Source organism: Colobus angolensis, unplaced genomic scaffold (genome assembly GCF_000951035.1).
Source record: "Colobus angolensis palliatus isolate OR3802 unplaced genomic scaffold, Cang.pa_1.0 Scaffold297, whole genome shotgun sequence".
NCBI classification, from domain to species: domain Eukaryota; kingdom Metazoa; phylum Chordata; class Mammalia; order Primates; family Cercopithecidae; genus Colobus; species Colobus angolensis.
Window position 1 is genome coordinate 2,578,276 of NW_012116232.1, and position 26,696 is coordinate 2,604,971.

The following is a 26,696-nucleotide window of genomic DNA, read 5'->3' on the forward strand; positions in this document are numbered from 1 at the left end:
GGTCTCCTGAATACAGCAAACTGATGGGTCTTGACTCTTTATCCAATTTGCCAGTCTGTATCTTTTAACTGGACCATTTAGTCCATTTACATTTAAGGTTAATATTGTTATGTGTGAACTTGATCCTGTCATTATGATATTAGCTGGTTATATTGCTTGATAGTTGATGGTTTCTTCCTAGCATCAATGGACTTTACATTTTGTCATGTTTCTGCAATGGCTGGTACCTGTTGTTCCTTTCCGTGTTTAGTGCTTCCTTCAGGATCTCTTGTAGGGAAGGCCTGGTGGTGACAATTTCTCTAAGCATTTGCTTGTCTGTAAAGGATTTTATTTCTCCTTCCCTTATGAAACTTAGTTTGGCTGAATATGAAATTATGGGTTGAAAATTCTTTTCTTTAAGAATGCCGAATATTGGCCCTCACTCTCTTCTGGCTCGTAGAGTTTCTGCCGAGAGATCTGCTGTTAGTCTGATGGGCTTTCCTTTGTGTGTAACCCAACCTTTGTCTCTGGCTGCCCTTAAGATTTTTTCATTCATTTCAACTTTGGTGAATCTGACAATTATGTGTCTTGGAGTTGCTCTTCTCGAGGAGTATCTTTGTGGCATTCTCTGTATTTCCTGAATTTTAATGTTGGCCTGCCTTACTAGGTGGGGAACTTCTCCTGGATAATATCCTGCAGAGTGTTTTCCAACTTGGTTCCATTTTCCCTGTCAATTTCAGGCTCACCAATCAGATGTAGATTTGGTCTTTTCACATAATCCCATATTTCTTGGAGGCTTTGCTCATTTATTTTTACTCTTTTTTCTCTACCCTTCTCTTCTCGCTTCATTTCATTCATTTTATCTTCAGTCACTGATACTCTTTCTTCCAGTTGATTGAGTTGGTTACTGAAACTTGTGCATTTGTCATGTAGTTCTCATGTTATGGTTTTCATCTCTATCAGTTCTTTTAAGGTCTTCTCTGCATTGATTACTCTAGTTATCTATTCATCCATTCTTTTTTCAAGGTTTTTAGTTTCTTTGAGCTGGGTTTGTAGTTCCTCCTTTAGCTCTAAGAAGTTTGATTGACTGAAGCCTTCTTCTCTCAACTCATCAAAGTCATTCTCTGTCCACCTTTGTTCCGTTGCTGGTGATGAGCTGCATTCCTTTGGAGGGGGAGATGCACTCTGGTTTTTTTGAATTTCCAGTTTTTCTGCACTGCTTTTTCCCCATCTTTGTGGTTTAATCTGCCTCTGGTCTTTGATGATGGCGAAGTACTGATGCGGTTTTGGTGTGGGTGTCTTTCCTGTTTGTTAGTTTTCCTTCTAACAGTCAGGACCCTCAGCTGTAGGTCTGTTGAAGTTTGCTTGAGGTCTGTCCAGATCCTGTTTGCCTGGGTATCAGCAGCAGAGGTTGTAGAAGATAGAATATTGCTATCTTCTACAATATTGTTGTAGAGTGTTGCCGTCTGATTCTTGCTCTGGAAGTTTCGTCTCAGTGGTCTACCCCACCATGTGAGCTGTGAGGTGTCGGTCTGCACCTAGTGGAGGATGTCTCCCAGTTAGGCTACTCAGGGGTCAGGGACTCACTTGAGCAGGCAGTCTGTCCGTTCTCAGATCTCAACCTCCATGGGGGAGATCCACTGCTCTCTTCAAAGCTGTCAGACAGGGGCATTTACCTCTGCTGAGGTTTCTACTGCTATTTGTTTAGCTATGCCCTGTCCCTAGTGGAGGAGTCTACAGAGGCAGGCTGGCCTCCTTGAGCTGTGGTGGGCTCCACCCAATTCGAGCTTCCCGGTGGCTTTGTTTACCTACTTAAGCCTCAGCAATGCCCATCACCCCTCCCCCAACCTCCCTGCCGCCTTGCAGTTAGATCTCAGACTGCTGTGCTAGAAATGAGGGAGGCTCCATGGGCATGGGACCCTCTGGGCCAGGTGTGGGACACAATCTCCTGTTGTGCCGTTTGCTAGGACCCTTGGTAAAGCTCAGTATTAGGGTGGGAGTCACCCGATTTTCCAGGTGTTGTGTGTCTCAATTTCCTTTGGCTAGGAAAAGAAATTCCCTTCCCCCCTTGCGTTTCCCAGGTGAGGTGATGACTCACCCTGCTGCAGCTCTTGCTGGTCGGGCTGCACCCACGGACCACTGCCAACTGTCCGACATGCCCCAGTGAGATGAACCTGGTACCTCAGTTGAAAATGCAGAAATCACCCGTCTTCTGTGTCGCTCATGCTGGGAGCTGGAGGCTGGAGCTGTCCCTATTCGGCCATCTTGGGCACACCCCCTCAAATTATATTTCTTTAAGGTAAAGGAAAGCTAGTGAAGTAACATATAAAAGAATATAGGAAATGAAAGAATTGGAGCTAGAGAATCACTTTATGAATCACAGATCTTCATTTAGATACATTGCCATAATGTCCTCTGAAAGATCCTATAGTACTTTTAGTTTATGGTTTAGAAGCAATTTTTTTTCAGGAAAAAAACAGAAATAGAGGCCTGGCACAGTGGCTCATGCCTGTAATTCCAACACTCTTGAGAGGCTGAGGTGAGAGGATCGCTTGAGCCCAGGAGTTTGAGATCAGCCTGGGTAACACATCTCTACAAAAAGTAAATACGGTTAGGTAGGCATGGTTATGTGTACCTGTGGTCCCAGTTATTCGGGAGGCTGAAGTAAGAGGGTAACTTGAGCTGCAGAGATTGAAGATACAGTAAGTTAAGGTCATACCACTGCGTTCCAGCCTGGACAATGGAATGAGACCCTGTCTCAAAAAAAATTTTTTTTTAAGCTAGATTAGGAGTCTTATTACTTTTATAACTCTTCTTAAATTGTCCCTTAAGTTGTAAGTGGATGATATCATTAAACTTTTTAATAAATGCTGAATGTATGGCTATAGTATATACATGGGAGGATTTCTTTTAGTTTTAATCATGATTAATATTTTTATTTCATAGCCATTTAGTTCTCTTTTTATTTGAAATCTAGTTGATTCCTTTATGACCTACATATTTGTTTTCTACCATTAGATAGTTGTCTCATCTTTTTTGGTCTTCTCAGTTCAGAATGAATGTCATATAAACATGATTAGGATGTCATATAAGCATGTCTCAGAATGACAGGCAGTAGAAAATAAGGAAATTACTGTCTTGAGGAGGAAAATAGAGAATTGTCCAATTGATTGACATTAAACAAAATACTGATATTCATGCATCTATTTGTGTTTTCTTCTATTGCGTCATTCCATCCTGAGAACTAAAAACCTATAGTTACTGTGATAATCTAAACTATTTTGAGATTTTACACATTAATAGAATATGATGTAGCTTTTTAAATTATAAGATATCTGTAAAATATTTTTCTATTGGAGAATAATTCCATCTTCCTGTATGAATCATGCACTGATTCATCATATGTTAGATGCTATGAACTTCTTGGGTATACTAAGTGGATGTGTGTTTTTACATAACACATGCTTTTGTATAAATGTCATTTAATAAGTGCTAGTATCAATGTTATTTAATAAGTGCTAATATAAATTTATAAATTCATATGATTAATTTTGCTAACAAAAAGGCACAAGGCACTCTTTTTTAAAACATTATTCTATCCTGTCTTTAAAAAGTCAGTGCTTTTCTTTGGAGTTTTATACATGGCTGAAAGTTCATTTAAAAAGTTCCTTAGCATTCTGAGGAATAGTTTGTTTGTATACACTGACTTTAGAATGTGATAAACATTCATGATTGAAGGGTTTATTAACCTAGAACCCCTGTGAATTATATTCCCAGTATGTAAACCCTACAATATTTACTTAAATTATTTTAGGCTGGGTGTGGTGGCTCATGCCTGTAATCACAGCACTCTAGGAGGCTGAGGTGGGTGGATCACATGGCCAAGAGATCGAGATCACCCTGGCCAACATGGTGAAACCCCATCTCTACTAAAAATACAAAAATTAGCCAGGTGTGATGTTGCATGCCTTGAGTCCCAGCTACTCGGGAGGCTGAGACAGGAGAATGTCTTGAACCCAGGAGTTGGAGGTTGTGGTGAGCCAAGATTGTGCCACTGCACTCCAACTTGGCGACAGAGCAAGACTTCATCTCAAAAAAAAAAAAAAAAAAAATTAATGATACTCTGTTAGATCTATAGTGCTATGCAATCATATGCAATCAACTAATATAATCTTTATATGTCTATTATGTGAGAATTTTTAAAAATATAGGTATGTTTAAGGCTTATTTTTATATGCTTCATGTACAAGTATGTTATAATCAAACAGGAGATAGTGGGCTGCTAATTTTTGTCTGTATAATGAAAGTGAAAGACGCATCATTTTGTTGAAGTCTCCTTACACCTTAGTTTAGCAAGGTCCAAATTATTGTCCCATGACCAAGAACAATAAGTCATGTAAACACCAGAGAGTGAGTAAGGCAGAATGGGATTTATTAAGTGACAGAAAAGCTCTCAGCAGCAAGAGGGGACTCAAAGATGGTTGCAAAAAATAGGGCTGAGTTCTGGGTCTTTTATGTGTCAGACAAAGAGTCTTCTGTGGGTTCTGCCTTAAAGGGACGGGTAAAGCTCCTCCCAGGGGTGTTGTGTCTGTTCTTGCCTGGGGTTGGCCATAGTAACTCCATCTTGATTACCTATGAGTGCCTAAATGAAACCAACAGAGGGGCTAAAGTCACAATGCTCATAGAATTATAAGGACTTCAGGGTCATTGTAGGATGTCCTTGGTCCTTTTCTGTGCCTACAAAGGCAGCTAGAAAGTCCTTTCTGAGCAAGCATCTTGGTATAACAGGAAGTTCTTAACCACATTCCCTCCTGCTAGCTATATAACAGGGGTGTTACAGGTGTGTTCTTGCAGGCATTGTCCCTCTTCTGAGACCCTCCCTTTTTATCTGCCTAAACAGCCCCTACCTGCCTCCTCTCTCAATTTTATTGAAATTAGCAGGAAAAAATAGGCCAATTATTTGAATAGTCAATATGCATGTATATCCAGCAATATCATTTTTGCTATATGGTGCTGTATGTTGTGGCAAATAGAGGAAAAGTTTACCCAGAAATGACTTTCATTTTCACACTTAGCTAATATTTCTTCTGCACTGCAATGAACCACGTTGAAATGGACAAATTAACAGTAAATGATTCTCTTTCCTATTACTAGTCCTGTGATTTGGGAAGATGTGTATCTTCTATGGCAGTCATGTGACATTCTTGAATTAAACAATATTGCTTTAGAATTAGTCCTAATAACTAATAGAACTCAACATATTAACTAAAATTTATTAAACATGATCAATAGGTGACAGTTACATGTAAATTGGAGGTTTATATGTGGGTTAAATTAAAATTGCATGTATTTTTTATTGTGGAAAAATCTATATATAAATAAATATGCATCATACCATTACTAGGCTCTGAAATTTATCTTTCTAATTTCTGTATGCCAATTTGAATTGTGAGGGCCTGGTTATATAATGCCTGATCTACATCATGACTGAGTGAATTCTGGGGCACTCAGATATTTCACAGATGGTCTTTATTTCATCAGATCATCATAGTACTCTTGAGAACCTATCAGGTCAGGGTGAATTAAATCAGGGTCCCAGAGTGACCATGAAATGTATGACTGATTCTCCCACAAGACAGCAGTATCATGATTTTCAGGCCACTGTTCTGGACTCCAATGACTATTATTTGATTACTGACAGTCTGAAAAGCCATTTAACGTCTTCATTCCAATTCTATTTTCTGTAAAATTGAGGGTAGCATTATTCATCTCAGAAAGAAGTGACAAATAGGTTTAAAAGTGTTTTCTCCCATTCTGTAGCTTGGGTCCTCACTTAGTTAATTGTTTTATTTGCAGTACAGAAGGTTTGTAGTTAGATGCACACAATTTGTTTATTTTTGCTTTCTGACCTGTGCTTCTGGGGTCATATTCTCCCCAAAATTGCCCAGATCAATTTCAAGAAGGTTTTTACCTATGTTTTCTTCTAATAGTTTTATAGTTTTAGGTTTTACATGTAAATCTTTAATCCATTTCTACTTGGCTTTTGTATGTCATGTAAGATAGAGATCCAATTTCATTCTTCTTCATGTAGATATCCAGTTTCCCTAGCCTCCTTTATTGAACAGTCAATCCTTTCCTCGTTGTGTATTCTTGGCACATTTGTTGGAAATTAATTGACCATAAATGTGTGGATTAATTTCTGGGCCATCTATTCTGTACCATTAGTCTACACGTTTATTTAGGGATTGATATCCAATGTATACCAGGAATTTAAATACCTCTGTAGCAAGAAAACAAATAATCTAATTTAAAAGTGGACTCAGTCTATCAGCGATGAAAAGTGATAAATATTTCTTGAAAGAAGACAAATGGCCAACAAGTAAGTTTAAAGGTGCTCAACTTCACTAATCGTCAGGGAAATGTGAATTAAAACCACAATGAGATATCACTGCATATCTGTTAGAATGGTTATGTTCAAAAAGACAAAAGATTAGTGTTGATGACAATGTAGAGGAAAGACAATCCTTGTATACTACTGATGGAAATGTAAATTGGTATAGCCGTTATGGAAAACAGTATGTAGGTACTTCAGAAAATTAAAAATAGAACTACCATATATTCCAGTAGTCTTACTTCTGGGTATCGATATGTAAAAGAAATGAATCAATATCTTAAAGAGATATCTGTAGTCTTATATTCCTTCCAGTATTATTCACAATAAACAAGATATATGGAATTGACCTAACTGCCAATCAGCAGATGTATAGATAAAAAGTAAATAAAAATATATTTATATATAAATATATAACAGAATATTATTCAGCCTTAAAAATGAAGGAAACTGTCATTTGTGATAGCATGTGTGAACCTGGAGGACATTACGCTAGGTGAAATAAGTGAGACATCAAAAGACAAATACTATTTGATCCCTCTTATATGTGGAATCTAAGAAAGTCAGAACTTCTAGAAGCAGAAAGTAGAATGTTAGCTGCCAGAAGCTAGGGAGATAGGAGAAATGGGGAGATGTTGATCAAAGGGTGCAAAGTTTCAGTAACGCAGGATGAGTAAATTCTGGTAATCTAATGTACAGCCGGGTAACCACAGTTAACAATACTGTATTATATACTTGAAATTTGCTGTTAGAGTAGATCTTAAATTTTCTCACCACACAACACAATAAAAGATAACTGTAAGATGATGGATATGTTAATTAACTTTATTGTGGTAATCATTTTACATTGTGTGTATATATATATATAAACATCAGGTAATAGGGATACCGAAAAGCGTGTTTTTAATTTATGTTTACATTAAAAATAAACAATGAACCTAAAGCATTTGAGAACATTAGATCACTTTATCTCACTTTTTTCATCTATAATATTTTAGAATGAATTTACTTTGATTAATTTTGAAAGAATCTTTGTGGACTAAATTGTTTACAAATCTTTAATTATATTTAATTTCTTTTTAACTCGCAGTAACTAAGTCATTTAGAAAACGAAAGCAAACTAAAGGATAGAACCTTTAAACTCCTGTTTTCAAAATATAGCTAGTCTTTAAACAATCAATATTATAATGTATCCTATATAAAAATAGTATTCCAGCGATTGAATCTATCTTTTTCCATTTTATTTTTAATAATCATAATTTATAATGAACTTTTGATATAAACATAGTAATAGGCCTGGCGCGGTGGCTCAAGCCTGTAATCCCAGCACTTTGGGAGGCCGAGACGGGCGGATCACGAGGTCAGGAGATCGAGATCATCCTGGCGAACACGGTGAAACCCCGTCTCTACTAAAAAATACAAAAAACTAGCCGGGTGAAGTGGCGGGCGCCTGTAGTCCCAGCCACTCGGGAGGCTGAGGCAGGAGAATGGCGTGAACCTGGGAGGCGGAGCTTGCAGTGAGCTGAGATCCGGCCACTTCACTCCAGCCTGGGCAACAGAGCGAGACTCGGTCTCAAAAAAAAAAAAAAAAAACATAGTAATAGAATCATAAATTATTTTGAAAGGTGAATGTTATAAATTACTGCTGTTTTATATAGAACAATGATGATAATGACTATAAATATAGGCATAATATTTTTTGTTTTATATACCACGGAACAGACACTATCTCATTAATTAGAAGGCTTTCTTGACTCATCTTCAGTTAATATTAAATAAGCTATTTGGATCTCACAATAGTAATTGTTATTTACAAGAGATAGTTGCTTTTATAATTTTCTTACATATAGATAAATAACTAGTAATTTACAACTTGATAATATATAATATATAAATTGGTCAATGTACTTTTAGGTAGATAGATAGACAGATAGATAGATATGTATAGACTCCAGGTTATGTTTTCTAATCTAGTCTATATAAACATAACCACTTGAAATCCCTATTGATTCAGCACAACTTTCTGTGCAACATACACTTCCATAATTATAAATTTTAACTATTATGCTCTGGTCATAAATGAGTAGTAAGCTGATCTATTTATATCGTACATTGATTATTTAAATAAAAGATTTACAGTTGTAAATCTTCCATAATTATAAATTTTAACTATTATGCTCTGGTCATAAATGAGTAGTAAGCTGATCTATTTATATCGTACATTGATTATTTAAATAAAAGATTTACAGTTGCCTATTTATATCTGAAAATTACAAGAGTAGATATTGTTACTAAATACATTTTTTAAATTAGAGGTGTAGTAATTAAAAATGTTAATAATAGGGAATCAAGTGACTGTAGACCAAGATAGGAAGAAAAGGAGATATGTATAAATATTCACACATCAGAATTAATATTATGTTTACAGAATATTTACATTATATTAAATTTTATAGTGCCACTTTTCCATTATGTCTGTTGAATGTGTTCCTGATAATTGCTGATTTTTCTATAACAAATACAAAAATAACTTTATGAGTTCATATCCCTGCCTGTTGTATTAAAAACCTTAGATGGATTTATGAGGTTGTATATTCAAGGTGTGATGTGAAAATTGTATTGTTTTAATTGCTAAAAACATGTCACTTGACTTGAAGAGCTTATTCAAATAATTTCTTTTTAGTATGAAAGATCTGCTATTTTAAGAAGGTGTGAGTACACCAAAACATCAAGACAACATATTTGTGGGTGCATGTGTCAGGAGAGCCGCATTTACCTTAATGTTATTATACATTTGTCTGATCATCAGCCTCTAACACAGAAAAACCTTACAACTTGTTATCCCTCAGTATTAGCTGTTATGCTAAATTGCCTGATGAGTATGGAGCATTAGCTTTTATTCATCTTTCACTGATAACACAGAATATATTTTTCAGCTTAAGAAATTCATTAATGAATCAAATTTAATTTAGGGACTAAATAAAATCCTCATTAAGCCTGACAATGGTAGCCTCAGGTAAACACAAGGTATTTTTACACTAAATCAAAGTGAGTTCTGCTCTAGATGCTTTTTATGTTGCCAGTATCCTTGCAAGTATTCTGAGGTCACATCAGAGAACAGAACATCTCCGTAAGGAATTAACAGAAAAATCTAGCCTTGAGGTTATATTTCTGAAATGAATAAACAAGAACATAAAACACGGGGAATAATTAGAGTATCACATGTTGTAGACTTAGTGCCAATATTATGGGTAGGAAAAACCATTAGTTTTTTATAGAAAAATACTTAAGGATAAATTTTTGAATTTAGAACGTTTCTGAGTGAAATTCACAGTAATTAGTCCACTGTGAATATGGGTATCTTTTTAAGAATTATAATTAATTTCAACATGTTTGTTTTTCTCCATGAATTAATCAATTCAGATTTGTTTAGCCTAATTGCCACAAAAGTGCCCAAGTTTGTATTCATATTTTTTTTTCTCTTTTTCTGTGTTTTAGAAAGATAGATTTATTTATTTATTTATTTATTTATTTATTTATTTATTTATTTTTGTGGGGACATGGTAGATGTGTATATTTATGGAAAAATTAGATATTTTGAAAAAGGCATGTATTGTGTAATAATCACATCAGGGTAAATGGGATATTCATCACCTCAAGCATTTATCGTCTGTGCTACAAACAATCCGTTTATGATCTTTTAGTTATTTTCAAATGTACAATTAAATTATGTTTGACTGTAGTCACCCAATTGTGCTGTCAGATACTAGGTTTTATTCATTCTTTCTAACAATTCATGTACCCAGGAACCATCCTCACTTCCTCCCCTCCCTACCTCTTACTCCCCTCCCATCTTCTGGTAACCATCTTTCTACCCTATAGCTTCATGGGTTTAATGGCTCCCATAAATAAGAACATGCAAAGTTTGTCTTTCTGTACCTGTCTTATTTCACCTAATATGATAACCTCCAGTTCCATCTTATATTTATGTTTTAGTAGTGTTATATCATTATTCTTTTTATAAATTTAAAGTCATTATTTTATAGTATAAGATATTGGCCTTTGTGATAAGTAATCCATGAGGATCGTATCATTATTTGGCTAAACAAAAGGACATGACAGTTAATTCCTAAAATGGTTTTAATAAGTAGTAATATTATATTAATTTATACAAAATAAATTCAAATATTCATTTTAATATTTAAAATTATTAACTTTTTACTAATTTGTTAGGCTCAGATAAAGATTTTCAATACCACTTTTCATACCTTTAAAATGAATGTCATCATAGTCAGTGAATTTATTTTACAATTGCCTAATACACTATGTGGTTATATTTTCTAAAATCTTTTTTTTTTTTTTTTTGTACTGGAGTGAGTCTTTCCTATCAAATAGTCTTTCCTACTTGTGTTTACATTGGCAATATCCTGTGGACCAGTTAGTGTTGCTTCAGCAATATTTAACTTCTAACTAGAAATTACGCTGTATTCAACCAAATTTTAAATTAGTTAATATGAGCAAGCTGAATAGATTGATTTTAATGTCTAGTTTCTAAAAAGTGTACTACAGATATTTTCTTAATAGGCCTAAAGCCCCAAATTAAGCAAAACCTTATTCAAATCTGTATAATAGGAACTAAAATAAAATTAGTGTTGATGTTGATAATAATTTAACTTTGCATAAGCTTACTACTTCTTTTCCTTTCTTTTGACTTCAGATGCAATAACAGAACCCAGTGTGCAGTGGTGGCAGGTCCTGATGTTTTTCCAGACCCGTGTCCAGGAACCTATAAATACCTTGAAGTGCAGTATGAATGTGTCCCTTACAGTATGTATATTCCTATACTTTTCTTGGAAAGAGAAAACATATTAAACTGTGTTTTGCATGCATTGACAAATATTCTCTATGAAAACATAAATCACATAAATTAAATGAAAAAATGGGCTAATATTAATTTCTGAGAATCATAGACCCTCCCCACCATCAGAAGATTTAAATATTGCCTACCCTATCCTACAGTGTTTACTTGTGATTATTTCTGTATATGAATACCTATTCTAACACACTTTTCTTAATTAATGCAAGAATATAAAACATTTAGAAAAAGGTTGGGGGAGTGTTATACCAATTATCCAGGTCCAAGCAGATAAGAAGTGAAAATGAACAATACAATTATATATATATAATGTATAGCAATTTATACATTTTGAATGTGATAGAAGAATTATATCTAAGCTTCATCTGCTGTCAACATTTTGAGAATTAGAAATATATTCATCCGGAAAGAGTAGACCAGAAAGAAAAAAATAAAGATTAAAAGAACTAACATACTCTTCAGACTATATGTTTTACAGCTTCAAGAATTATGTCTTTGCAATGTTTTTATCAGATATGGTATATGCCAACAACATATCTTTTCTTCAGGAATAATGAAGAATCAAAAAATCTAAAATGAAACATTTTCTGACAGCATCTCAAAAAAAAAAATTATCTAACTCGTTAATTATTTATGAGAGTCTTAGTGAAAATCACTCAGAAATTATGTATTTTCATAATAGATGTTCAGCTTATCCCAGAGATAGAAAACACCTGATATCATAAACAAATCCTAGGTTTCAACTTCCTTTGATGTTTCATAAGAAGCAAAGTATTTGGGGATCAGCAAGTTTACTTTTGTGAAGATAGTTCTAGGCTTGCCTCATTCACACTTATTAAAGAAGCAGGACATTACTCGTGAGCTGGAAGTATACATACTTCAGTAATAAAAGTTTGACCAATAAGAGATGAATTGAAATTTTAAAATAGTAGTGAAAACAATTGAGAGAAAATTTCATTCAGCTTCATTTATAGAATGAATGATTACAGAAAGTTTATCTTGTGAAGTTTTATAAGCTGATCATTGTTATGAAAAAGCCTCAGAGTACAAGATTTATTAATATCTCATTTAGCTTACGCTTCTTATATTGGTATCTCTATAGGCCCTTCTATTTGATAAAGCCCCTACTGACCATTATTATTCACCAATGATATTTTAAGGAAATAAAATTTGTTAACCATCTTGGAATTGGGACAATTATACTTGGGTTGCACAATAAGACCTTTGTGAAATATAAAGACTCCTTTTCTACAAAGGCATTTTATTTAAAAATGCAATAAGGTGAACCTTGCTTTTAAAGACAGTTTTAGGAAACTTACATTCATATTTTTATGTTCATATTTTGAAACAAAAGGTGAAGTAAAATTTCAGATTGTAGATTTTGTCATACTTTTTTAATTAAAGAATTTCACAGCTGTCTCTTCAATTTCCTGTATTCTTTTAAAATGTCTTTGAGGATAGCCACTTCAAAATCCTCTGCCAAACTCATTCTGAAATATCATCTACTTAAATCACTTTAATATAAATAAGAACTTGCTTATACACTTTTGCATAAAGGGATTATGGTTTACCACAGATTTCCTTTCTCTAATAAATTTTCGGAGATGGGCAATTTGGTTCCTTAATATCCTATATTTAGAGAATTCTGATCATCCTGAAAGTTTACTGACTACCTTAGAAATATTGTATCAAAATATATATCTAATAATTTCATTAAATGAGAATTATACACTCAGGTATACCCACTTGCCAGTTTATATACTGGTTTAATTTACACATTGTACTCTGATCGTGTCTGTTTAAATTATCTGGAATATATTTCAGTTAAAAGTATAATGTAGAATTGGAAATCATTTAATAAACTTAACATGATTTGAAAAGAAAATAACCTAAAACAAAGTATAAATCATAAAATAAACTATAGTGACTCATTTGAAAGGCAGATTGGTTTAGGAGAAAACCAACCAGAGATCAGAGAACATGGGTGTGTTTGTTAGTCTGTTTTTTGTTGCTATAAAGGAATACCTCAGACTGGGTAATTTAGAAAGAAAAGAGGTTTATTTGGCTCACAATTCTGCAGGCTGTACAAACAGAGCACCAGCATCTCCTTCTGGTGAGGCCTCGGGGAGATTTTACTCATGGTATAAGGTAAAGGGGGAGCAGGTACATCATATGGCAAGAAAGGGAGCTCCCAGACCCGGTTTAATAACCAGTTCTCACATGAACTCATTACCATGGGGAGGCCATCAAGCCATTTATGAGGGATCTGCCCCCATGACACAAACATGTCCTGCATAGCCCACCTCCAACACTGGAGGTCACATTTCAACATGAGATTTGGAGGGGACGTACATACAAACCATATCATTCGGTTTAGAATACAATCTGATTACTTAACAAAAAGGTAGGTGCTTCTCCTGGATCTCACCTTGTAGACCTTCCCGGATCTATTAATAAATTCTGATTTATTTCAACACTCAGCTATTTTTTTCTTTTCTTAAGCATAAAATTCATGACTCTCTAATGGTGAAAAGATTTACTTATTTAAAATAGTTATTGTTTATTGACACTTAACCACATGCCGTTTTCTACATGGATAGTGTTTACATGCATAAGTTATTTGATTTTTACAAGATCCTCCCTGTTATGTGTATCACCATTTTTCTGAAGAGGGAACTGAAGGTCAGTAGATAAAGTGAAATGTCCCATGTGAAATGTAGACTCGCTAGAGAATGGCAAAGACTAGATTTGGGTCTGTTTCTAATACCTGTTCTTAAGGACCTAGCTGTATTTCTCTCCATAACTGTTTTTCATTTATATTTTCATGAGCCATTTAATCTTCTATAGTATTTTTAACTCATAATTTTCATCAGTACATTAATGGTATGTGGTGAAAGAAAGTGCTTTAAGAGCCTGAACCCTTTTTCTTAGTCCTTTACTTATTTATTTTAAAGACTTTTTGTTCTTTTTCTTAAAGCAGCTGAATCACTACAAACTTTTATTTTCCCAAACACTTTACGAAACTTTATGGTGTAACTAGTTTGCAATACTGCTTGCACTTTAGAATGAGGCTCCTAAGTAAAATACTTTTTTAATTTCCTGTATTAGTGAAAATCCTTGTGCTTAACAATATTTTATGATCCTTGATAAAAGATACCTATTTCATTAGTGTGAGGGAAGCTTCAGACTTAGGATTTAATATTAATATTGGAATTAAACAACTGAACAAACAATGTTAGGTTCTATTTGTTATACAGTTTAGTAATATCCATTTCCATTTCGGATTTATGACCATAAACTTTAGTGTTTATAGTAATGTATTTACTATTTATGAATGTTTTATTCTTAATATTGATATGTGGAAGAAACATTATTATTATTTTTTATTTATACATAGTCCTGTGTGTGTCTGTGTGTGTGTGTGTGTGTGTGTGTGTGTGTTTCCATGGCAATATTCATTTTTAAGATGAGACTTTTTCATAGAAAAAATGTAGAAAAACACAATTTATAGGAAAATGTAATAATAATGAAGCATATTAAAGGTAATATAGACAAAGAGTCAATAAAGTTCATTGTATCACATAAGAGAAGTAAAGTTTAAAGTATCTGAGAAAAGCTTGCAGTAATTCTTGCACGGAATTTTAGGAGTCATTAAATAGGAACATGATTGAACAATAACAACTTTAGAGGAATTTTAGCTTGAATCAAACAAATGATATGACTTTTAAAGATGCCAATGAGAAAGAAAATAAGAAGAGTTAGTTTTTAAACTGTTTACTGAGACCACTTTCTTTGAGTGTTTTGTACTCCTTTTTCAGAATCACTGAAGTTGTATATTTAATCTTATCTAAGTCCTACCTTCTTACTTCTGTTCTGTTTTTTCTTGTTTGGGTTCACAGACACACTTTCTGAAAAAATTTGGAACAGATGAATCAATACTTTTCTCTGTTCCTGGCACACCTCAGTTCCAGTGTGACTTTTGTAGCCTTTGCATTTTCTTAGGAGGTTTAATATTCTTCTTTAGTGGATATTTTCTCCCCAGGAGATGACCCACATATTCAAGAGGTTAAACCTCACATTTACCAATGCCACGTTTTTGCTCTTCCATCTTTCTTCTTCTTCTTGCCCTACCTCCTTCCCTTCTGACCTGATTTGAGATTGAAATTGTGTCATCTAGAGTTGCCTTCATTCAGCAGGGTTACAGGGATGACTTGTATTCGAGAGAAGACAATAAAACAACTAACCACCTACTCAGAGTATTTCTGAGCAAAGAATCTTTACTTTATATCCTGCTGACAAATTGTCTTTCTTTGGAGGCATACAATTTCACACACATTACACTCAAAAGGTGTTTGTCTTCTCTCACCTCCAGCTTTTCTCTTCAATTCTTTGTTTCTTTTTTTTTTCAGAAGTATAAAGCATATATTACTTATTCTAGCAATCATGGTGAATTTTCTTAGGAAATTGCGGGGGGAAGTACACAATTTGGAAAGTGACTAGCAATGAATGTTTGATTAAAACAACCTTGTTATAGCACTTAAGACTTTCTCACTAGTCACGTTAGCCATTTGAATAGCTGTGTGCATGATTGTCCTTATGAACAGGAAAGAAAAATGACCATTATTGGAAAATTGATATTTATAAATAATTATATAACTGTTTCATCATTTTTACTAAAAGAAAAATATATTACACATTTAGCATTTAAAACAATCTAAATATTTAATTATAAATAGTTAAATACATGTTTGCAACTAATGTCCAAATGAGTGCATATTTAAATGTGTACACATTTGATTACTATTATGTAAATAAATAAGTACATATTTTTTAACTCATCGTGCTGAAATTAACTGATATTTTTAACTTTAGAAAGATCACAAAAATGTCCAAGGTATATTTTAATTTACAGTGTCTTTTTCTGTTTCATATATACAGTAGACATTCAATAAATATGTATTGAAAGACTGGAAGAAGAAAGAAAATGTAGTCAAATGGCTTCTCCAAAAGTACTGCATTCATTGCTGGAATCATAAACACAAGAAACTCTTGTCTGCAAATAAGACCTTATTAATTCAAAATAAAGATCTGTTTTTTAAAATATACATTACATACATTTTAGTTTCTCCAAATTACTTGGTGATTGCAATCCTCAAGAAACCAGCAACCATCTTTTTTTCATATTATTATTATTACATATGTCTTTGTATAATATAGCAAGTATTGTCCCTTGTTTAAGTGTTACTCTCTCTGTATCAGCTATATAAATATTTTAGAGTTATATCTATAAGAAAAAAGTTTTCTTCTTCTCTCCCACTCTTTCTCTCCCTTACTACAGTTTCTTTCCCTCCAGATAATTTTTCTGTCCTTCACAGTATCTTTTATATAACAGATGATTCACAAAGCTCTGAGAAATGAACCAATGGTTAATTAATAATCAATTTAAGCCCTGCTTATATGCCAAAAATATTGCATATTCATATACATTGCTATCATCATTCTGTTTAGAAAATAGTAAGCATAGCTGGAGTTACTTTCTTTCTTAAAAAAAAAAAAAAAAAAATGTGTAGACCCAGGGTCTCGCTATGTTTCCCAGGCTGGTCTTGAAGCAATCTTCCTGTCTCAAGCAATCTTCCCGCCTAGGCCTCTCAAAGTTCTGGAATTACAGGCATGAGCCACTGTGCCCAGCAAGTATGCTTTCTTACAGGTTCTAATCGTAAACTTCCTCCTACCTTTATTGAACTTCTTCACATGTGCATGGAAGTTATCTTCAACTAGATTATATTACTTGCTTGTGAGACCTCCTCCTTTCATATTCCTTTCATTCAACATCTATTGAGTACCTACTGCATACCAAGCACTATAATGAAATATTAGGGGTCAAAAGCCAAGATAAAGATTCTGTCCTCCTTCAAGGAGTTCAGTCAAGTGGGGCTTAGAGTACTAAATTTACACTGTTAGCTTAAGCAATTAAGCATTTCACATTAGAAACATTCAGAGAAGGCACACTGATCCAAAGTGACTGATATTTGACTAGGGTGGTGGTGGTGGGGATAGATGGCCTCATGGATGCTCTTCTAGAGAAGGTGACCCTTAGAGAGCTGTATTGTTTTTGTTTCTGTTTTTGAGACAGGGTCTTGCTCTGTTAGCCAGGCTGAAGTCCTGTGTCACATTCACAGCTCACTGCAGCCTGGACCTCCCTGGCTTAAGCGATCCTCCAACCTCAGCCTCCAGAATAGCTAGGACGGCAGGCACATGCCACCACAACCAACTGATTTTTGTGTTTTTTGTAGAAATGGCATTTTGCTTGCTGTTGCGGTCTTTCTGCTCTTTAGCTCTGCTAGGTTCAAGTTCTTGTCTTACAACCAGGAAGCATTAGCCACACAGGCACTGGAGAGTGAGTAGAGTAAAATTCATTAAGCAAAAGGAAAGCTCTCAGCATTGAGGGGATTCAGGGGGTTTCCCCACCCGAAGATGGAAAAGTGCCCCGTGTGTCTGGGTCTGGGGTCTTTTATGAACCCAGAATGGGGAGTGCATGCTGATTGGTTTGTGAGTGTGTAAAAATGGTTACAGTGAAGACACCACTCAGAAGGTGGGCATGACAGTGTAGAAAAACAATTAGGAAAGAGTAGCTATATGTAAAGTAGGTGAAGGGTGGGGATCAATCAAAGGAAAGCGCACCAAACAGGAAGACAAGTTCTTAATCCAGTCCAAGGATTTAACTTGTAGCTTGGCTTTCAGGCTTTAAATTGTCTGTGGCTTGGAGGTGGGGTTTCACTGGGGACCCCCCACTATCTGCCTAGGCATTTGGCTGCCTCCTGCTGCTCTTACTTTGACCAGGCTGGTCTTAAACTCCTACACTATAAGGATTCTCTCACCTTTGCCTCCCAAAGTGCTAGAACCGTGCCCTGCTAGATATGAGTCTTAAAATATGAATAGACTTTCCTGAGAGAAGAAGGGCAATCATTTTTAGCAGAGAAAACAAGATAGGTAGTAAATTACATGGAGAATGTGAAACCAAAACCGTTTGGTATTTGCATGAAATATAAAATGCAAGAGGTACAGAAAATAAACCCATAGATAGGCAAGGCAGAAACCTTGGACTTCCCTGTATGCTGTGATTTCTCTGGAATCTAGTACCAATCACAATGTACAACATAGAGAAGGTAGTGAACCATTTCTGAATATCATTAATTGATATTAAGAAATGTTTTTTTTGAAAATCTGTGAAAACCAACTTTGGCTAGTTTAAATTAAATAAAGCAGTGGTTTTTATTGGCCAAATACAAAGTATTAGTTCCAGAAACAAAGGAGAGAAAAGGTGAAAAGCCAGGCCTCTGAAAAAGTAAGAGTCATCAGGTCTCTGTGTTCCCGCTAATCTAATTCCTGTAACTATCTAGGCTGGGACACCAAGGCTTCACGAAATTCAGTAGCAGAGTATAGTTATGAAGGAAGAAGAATGGGCTGGCAAAGAGCTTATGTGTGACCAGGAAGGGTCAGATCCCCATAAAGACTTTAGAGCAAAGACTGCAGGGTCGTGGTGGTGGGCCAGATTTAGCCTGCCAAGGGATTCCCTAGGCCTCCGAAACACCTAAAAGTAAGATTTATCATAAAGTCTGGAGCAACACAGACCTTGTGTTCCTTTTGGGCAGCAACAGGCTAGAGCTGATTTGGTTCTGCCCACTTTGGATGGGTTCTGTGCTTTTCTGTGTGTTGTATTTTTCAGTAATTCATTGTTGTATTCTAAAGGTTCACCTTAATAATTTTAAATATTTCCTGGCTTCTGAAAGGTATCTACATTTGCAACTGTTGCTCTAGAGTTTCATTTTAATAGATGTAAAAGCACTCTTAATTGTTAGCATTTTTTTAGCCGGGCGAGGTGGCGGGCGCCTGCAGTCCCAGCAACTCGGGAGGCTGAGGCAGGAGAATGGTGTAAAAAACCCGGGAGGCGGAACTTGCAGTGAGCTGAGATCCAGCCACTGCACTCCAGCCTGGGCGACAGAGCAAGACTCCGTCTCAAAAAAAAAAAAAAAAAAAAAAAAAATTGTTCAATTTTTTTTTTTTTTTTTTTTTAAACAAGATCTAGCTCTTTCACCCATGCTGGAGTGCAGTGGCACAATCACAGCTCCCTGCAACCTCCACCTCCTGGGCTCAAGTAATTCTTTCCCTCAGCCTCCCTCCCAAGTAGCTGGGACTACAGGTGTGCACCACCACACCTGGCTAATTTTTTAAATTTTTAGTAGAGACAGGGGTCTCACTATGTTGCCCAGGTTGCTCTCAAACTCCTGGGCTCAAGAGACCCACCCTCCTCAGCCTCCCAAACTTCTGGGATTACAGGTATGAGCCACTGCTCTTGACACATTTTTTTTTCCTTTTAATTCTCAAAAGCTAGTAATAAGTTCTTGCAACAACAAAAATTCTATCAAACAAGTTTATTGCTGCCTACTATGGTCCAATAACTGTGCGAAATGCCAGTGAAGACCTTAGTCCCACAGGTAAGGCAAGTAATGAACACATGAACCAATACATGTAAATAACAAAGTTAATGATAAAAGAAATCAAAAGTTCATGATAAAAGAGAAGAAAATCAGTATGATTCTGTGATAAAGAACAATGAAGGGGCTGTTTTACAGAGGGTGTGATGAAATATCTAAAGAGGATATTTGGAGGATGTGATGAAATATCTGAAGAGAATATTCGAGACCTGAAGAATGAGAACAAGATAGGCCAAGAGTCTGGGGAAGAACTCTCAAGGCAGAGAGAAGAGCTCCACAGGTCTTGAGTTAGGGAAGAGGTTGGCCTGTTCTCGTAAATGCTAGAAAGACAGTATGGCCAAAGTCCAGTTAGATGAGGTAGACAGACTTGGAGAGCTGCTAACCAGCAATTAACACTGTCACCACTACTGATTTTCATTAAATCAGTTTTTTTTTTTTTTCAAATTTCTAGGATCTGTTGAGAATGAAAATATGTTTGCAGAAGAAAATTGAATAAATTCACCTTCTCTTTCTAATATATATTTTAGAAAATATTACATTATACTACAGCAATATGGATAAACTTACATCAAATAAACCAAACATCAGATGATATAAACATCTTGATAAGATTCATATAGATTTAGATTAATAATATGTAAATGTACACTTAGATATTAATTAGTAAGGAATCAAGATGAATTGAGAGCATTAAAAAATTAATTGGATTGACCGAGTTAGGAAAATATTTGGTTTAGGAAGTAAAACTTTATTATAGACATGAAAGATTGAAGGGGTTAGCCAACCATGCTCATGTAGCTTTATTCAAAATAGTAAAATATAGAACTTATGCACTTAAATTTAATTCAAAGAAATTTCTATAAGTTATTCAAATTGAACACTATAAACATAGGATTAAAATATCTTGTTTTAAAAATATACCACATACAAGAAGAATAGTAAAAAACATACAAAGGCAAGGTTTTCATCCCAAAGTATTTGGTGCTGAGAAGATCTTACGGAAAACATGTTGTGTGAGATCTATAAAGTAAGTTTCCAGATAAAACTGTTCTAAATAAATGTAAAATTGAGTAAAATGCTATAAATTAGCATTGATGATTTTCTTCTACTCCAATCATGAATCTTATGAAACTAAAAAAATTAAATAATTGCTTTAGAAAGCACTTTATCATTCAAATACTTGTTTATTTAAAAGATTTGTTTTAAATTGACACATAATTGTATACATCTATGGGATACAGTGTGGTATTTTTATACACCTATACATTGTGTAATGATCAAATCAGGGAATTGGCATATCCAGCACTTCAAAAATTAATGTCTTTATGGTAAGAACATTCAAAATAGTCTCTTCCATTTATTCTGAAATTTACAACATGCTATCATCAACTATAGTCACCCTACTGTGCAATAGAACAACAGAGCTTATCCTTCCCATCTAACTGTAACTTTTCACATGTTGACACATCTCGCCTCATTCCTCCCTCCTCCCCATCTTCCAGCCTCTGGTAGTCACTGTTCTACTCTTACCTCTATGAAATCAACATTTTTAGATGCCACATATGAATAAGATCATGAGATATTCTTCTGTCCCTGGCTTATTTCACTTAACATAATGTCCTCCAGGTTCATCCATATTGTCACAAATGACAGAATTACGTTCTTTTTTATGTTTAAATTTAACATGATACCTCATTAAAATTAGTAATTAGTAAAGGAATATATATGTTAATACTTTTGTTTATATTTTGGAAAAAAGTATCAAATTGTAGGAGATCATAATTCCTGTTAATACCATAACATTTTTAATTGTCTAATTTTTTTTCAAAACCCTTTTATAAAATCCAAAGTCAAATAAATACTTATTATATGATAGGCTCAATAAAGTTCCCCCAAAGAAGTCCATATTCTAATTCTCAGAATGAATATGTCATCTCAAATGTCAAAAGAGATATTGCAGTTGTGATTAAATTAAGTATATTGAGATGGGAGGTTATTTTGGATTATCTGAGTGGTTCCAATCTAATTACAAATGTCCTTATAAGAGAAAGTCAAGAGAGTCAATGTTGGGAAGGGGATATATTACAGTTGAAAACAAAGGTTGGAGTGGTATACATAGAAGATGGAGGAAGGAGTCACAAGCCTCTAATAGTTTTGCTTTCTAAATAAAGATTATTGTATATTTCTAATACATTGTTTTTAAAATGTAAACATATACTTTCTCTGTCATGGACTAGGGAAGGGTGAGGTGTAAAGTATACCATTATAGACAAAAGTCATTTTAATTTCATTTATGAATATATTAAACCCAAGGCAAACCCAGGTCAAATTATCATTTAGTAAAGTTTAATTTTACTATATTACACTCATCTACTATTTATATAGGGCAGCAAAAATAGTGAATGGGTAAATAAAGAGTTGTTTATGAATATATGTGTTAGATTAATTGGATGAATAAATGTAGTGAGTTTTCCATTTGTATTTTCTCATATCTTAAAACAGACAAATTTTTCACAATAACTTACTTGTAAAACTTGAATTAAATGCATATTTATTGACTTACAGGTCTGCTTTGTATGTATTAATTTAATTTTTACCAACATTTCATGAAAACTTAATTATATTGAAAACATTGCATGAAGTCCAAATGCCCACCCTGCCGTGATACAAACATGACTGGTTCCTAGCTTCCAGAAACATATAGTTTTCTCATCATTCCGTCAGCATCCAAGTAATTATATCAATATAGGATCAAAGACTGGGAAAGGAACTCTATACCATTTGGTTCTTCATACTACATATTATAAATATATGCTTTCTTCTCTCTATGGCTAATTGCTTTTCTACTTTGGCTAAAACAGAAACAAATACAGAATAGAATAGTAAGTGATTTGGAGAAAAAATAAGCGACTGTTTCTTAGTATATCTCTATGGCAAAGACATATTCTAATTATAATTTACATCTTTTTTAGGTCTGGCCACATTTTCCCTGTCTTTGCCTTACTAATTTCCCTCAAGCACTAGAGAATATAACTTAGTGGTCAATTGTAAGAGCTTTAGAATCAGAGTTGAATTTGTGTTCTAGTTTTGCCAGTTACTAGCTGTGTTCTAATCAAGTTACTTTCCTGCTCTGAGTGAATGGCTTCACCTAGAAAATGGAGATGACAATCAATTGACAGAGTTTGTGTGAAAAATTAAAATGAAATATATTCAAAAAGCTTTGTACTGTGATGGCCATATTAGAAATGCTAAGTCTATCATAGCCATTCAAATTAATACACCTATTGCATGCCACACATTTGTAATGTCCTCTGATAATCAGTGCTGTCAGGCACTGGATCTTGGAATTATGTAATCCCCCTAATTTATCCTAGGATTTGGGGAGCTCCAAACATCTTACGAATTATAGTATTCTCTACCTCCCTTTACTGTTTGTGTAATTTCACAGACAAGCCTGTGCCTTAATTCTCCATTTTTTATTTCAAATCACTGCTGGATTTTATGTCCCACTCTGAACCACACAGAGCTAATTACAAAGGTGTCTGCCATATGACTTAGCTCTTAAACCAGTTCTCTGTTATGCAGTTGCTTTCTTTAACCCCAGGTGATAGCTAAAATGCATCAGACAAATTTTCTTGTTTAGTTATTTATTTACTTTTATTTTTTGGAGTTAGGTTCTCATTCTGTGGCCCAGGCAGGAGTGCAGTGGCACCAATAATGGCTCACTGTAGCATCAGGCAAAATTTCTGAATCTATGCTCAGCTCACTGGGTTATTTTGTTACTGAAATTTCCTGTTCTTCAGCCCTTCTGGAGTTGACGTGCTGGTACTGACAATTTCATGAATCATATGTCTTTTATTTTCTTACTTTCCTTCCACTGGTGTTAACTTTTGGTACTAGTTGATTTCCCTCCAGGCCCAGCTCTCCCTATACATAACAAGCCTCTCCCTCTTCTTAAGGAGTTGTCCATGTCCTTAAATGTCTCCAGGTAGTCTTTGGGCCATGTTCTTTTATTTCATTCAACAAATATTGGCTGAACCTGATTATATGAGTCTTGACATTCTGTCTCTAGATAGTAACAATGGATTTTATAGGTGAAGAACCTAAGACTTAGAACAAGTGAAAGAGTCAATGATTATACAATTAGAACTCACTGGCTCTTAACTGCCATTTGACTTCTCTGTCCATCATGCTACTTTGTTTTGAAAAATTTCCAAAGTAATTTTTCTGTACTCTAGAGATGGAAGGAGTGATTAAGGCTTACTTTCAAAAATATAAAAGATTAAAATATAATCTCTTTAATTGAAGTTTGCATTCTGTCCAGTTTCTCATTTTAATTCAGATTCTTCCAGAGAAATTTCAGAATTCAAAATGATCCTGATGTGACTGATTAATTGCTTGGCCTTTGGTTGCTTTCAATATGCCCTATGATAAGGCACTTGGTGGCATACTGACAAATCAAAAACCAACTTTCTCAATATTATCAAAGAACAGTCTTTCTTTACTTACGATTGGTTCTCAAACTTCATGGTGTTTCTTATAAACTCGTTTCAAAACTACCTGGAAAAAGCCAGTAAATGAACTTTTTATTAGGGAAGGTGGGTGTAAAATTTGCTTTTATGTTCATACACACTTTTATGTTCACTACACACTAAATCACTACACACTAACCATTTGCTTTTTGAAAGCCTTCAAATATGCATTCAGATTTCTTTGGCAAATCTTTTCTGGGCGTAGTTGTTAAAGAAGTTTGAAATGTGTTCAATGCTCAGTAACAGAAACTTCATAGATACCAAAAGTTGTCTGAAGTTGGCCAGGCAAAGTGGCTCACACCTATAATGCCAGCAATATGAAAGGCCAAGGTGGGAGGATTGCTTGAGCCCAGGAGGTCATGGCTGCAGTGTCATGCCACTGCACTCCAGCCTAAGAGAAAGAGCAAGACTCTGACTCATTTTTTTAAAAAAAATTAAAGTTAAAAAGCAATAAAAGGAAAACTAATGGAATTATGGAGAGAAGGAAAGACTGAATCTCTCAAAAGGTAGAACATAACAGTTATCCTATTACGGTTTTTCCTTGACTTGCTGTCTCCCATATTCACCTTAACTTTTAGAGAACATATTTGATGTTACACTTAACAAGATAACATCAAAGGATCAGAAGAGAAATCATATTCACTTTTGCTGGAGAGGAAATGTATTTATTTCTACAAGATTTCTTTTTTCTTTTCCTCTTGGATTCATTCTCATTGCTCAAGGACCAACAGAATTGGTAGATGGTTACTTGTGTATATCAGAGTCTAATAGAAACTTTTAATGGCAGTGTTTGGTCTTGTCCTTCTCTGTTATTTATCAAGAGCTACTCATTCAGACACATCAAGCTATCTTCAAGAAACTTGCCTGCTTAGAAAAGAATATGACTGTGGATATTATCAAGAAAAAGCTCTAAGAGTTTCTCCTTCCACTTTATTAGGCACTCACTAATACATTAAACAAGTTCAAACACCGAGTTTGAGTCTCATTAATTATGAATGACTGCTCTGCAACAGATGGCTTATGTTTCTCTTTTAAAGAATGAATGGTAAGTGTAAAGTGAGAAACATGTTATTCTGTGTCTTTAGGAATCTGTACTTCTTAATTCACTTATTGATATGGTCTGCATTTGTGATTAGCACTGATTCTAACACACAATTTGAGAATTTCTGATGAATTGTAGTACTTGATCAAATCTTGACAGTCGCTGCTACTTACTTATCTGATGATAGTTTCTAAAATATTGAAATACCTTATATTTATCCTCAGACAGTAGCTTGAACACTATTAGGAGCTGTTTAGCAAAAATCCCATTTATTATTGGTTTTGAAGATCTAGGGCTGATATGGACCAATCTATGGAGGCCATACTGGACTTTTTTCTTTTTAACCTAACTCGTGGAAAACAGGAACTTTTTCCCTTCTTTATGGATATTGGAGATAAAGAACCCTATTGTTTACTACAAATATCCAAGTGAATGTGATGCTTTTGAAAAAGGGTTTATTTCTTCAAAACAAGCCCTTACCTCATGGTAACTTTGACTATTTGAATAAGCAATGCATGTAACAGAATTAAAACAGTTTCCAACACACAAGTGGTGCTTGATAAAAGTTTTCTATAATTACTTTAACAAAGTGTATCCAATATGGATATTTAGCCTATTTTTGGAAAAACTAAATCATAAAATTCTGAATACCAAGGTTTAAAAATTACTGTATTCTTCTGATTTAAGCTCTTGAGATATTCTACCTGGATGTGCTTTTAAGAGTTAAAATTATGACATTGACTAGTGTTCATCTATCTTCAGATCCTTTTAGTAGATTGTAGACTTTTACAGAAACTGAGATCTAATTTTATATTAGTGATGGTTGCTAGGTAATTTTTTTGATGCAAATTAATCACTAAACATTGGCAGCTCATTTTCTGATTGGAGTGTAAGCTAGAGTGACTTAGAAGATGACAGCTCAGGAAACGATTGAGAAAGAATATTCTGGGGTGTTTAATAAAAATAGATTATGACTCTCCTACTTGATTTTCTCCTCTTTGTCATAATCAGAAAAGGAAGAGAAATTGCTAGACAAAATTAAAAGCTTCTTCCTAATAGTAGATGCTGTTCACTGAAAAAGTACCATGTGCCAGTACTAAATACTTTACATACAATATTATCATATTCTCATAGTAATCTCTTTAGTTAGGTGATAGGATTTTTATTTTAAACATAAGGAACATAGAACAAGAATTAAGTAGCTTGTCCAAGTTGGCAATTCTTTTCTACCCTCTTCTCTGAATTTCCTTTCATTCCCCTCTATTTCTCAACCCCATATAAAGAATTCAGAATCAAAGTACTTACTGGTTGCTTAATTCTGTCTGCCTTCTAATTGATCATTAGTCACCATTTAGTCTCTTTCTCTCTCTTCCTGTTTTTT

The 26,696-nt window shown here is 34.5% G+C and overlaps 1 protein-coding gene across 1 annotated transcript in view; it reads left to right on the forward strand.

The window, feature by feature from the left end:
* The window catches only part of ADGRL3 (adhesion G protein-coupled receptor L3), an 890,906-nt gene that overhangs the window by 471,954 nt on the left and 392,256 nt on the right, over positions 1-26,696 (forward strand). The window contains exon 6 of the mRNA XM_011949310.1: positions 11,088-11,197. Within this exon, the coding sequence (XP_011804700.1) occupies positions 11,088-11,197 (110 nt within the window). The remainder of the gene's footprint in view (positions 1-11,087; positions 11,198-26,696) is intronic.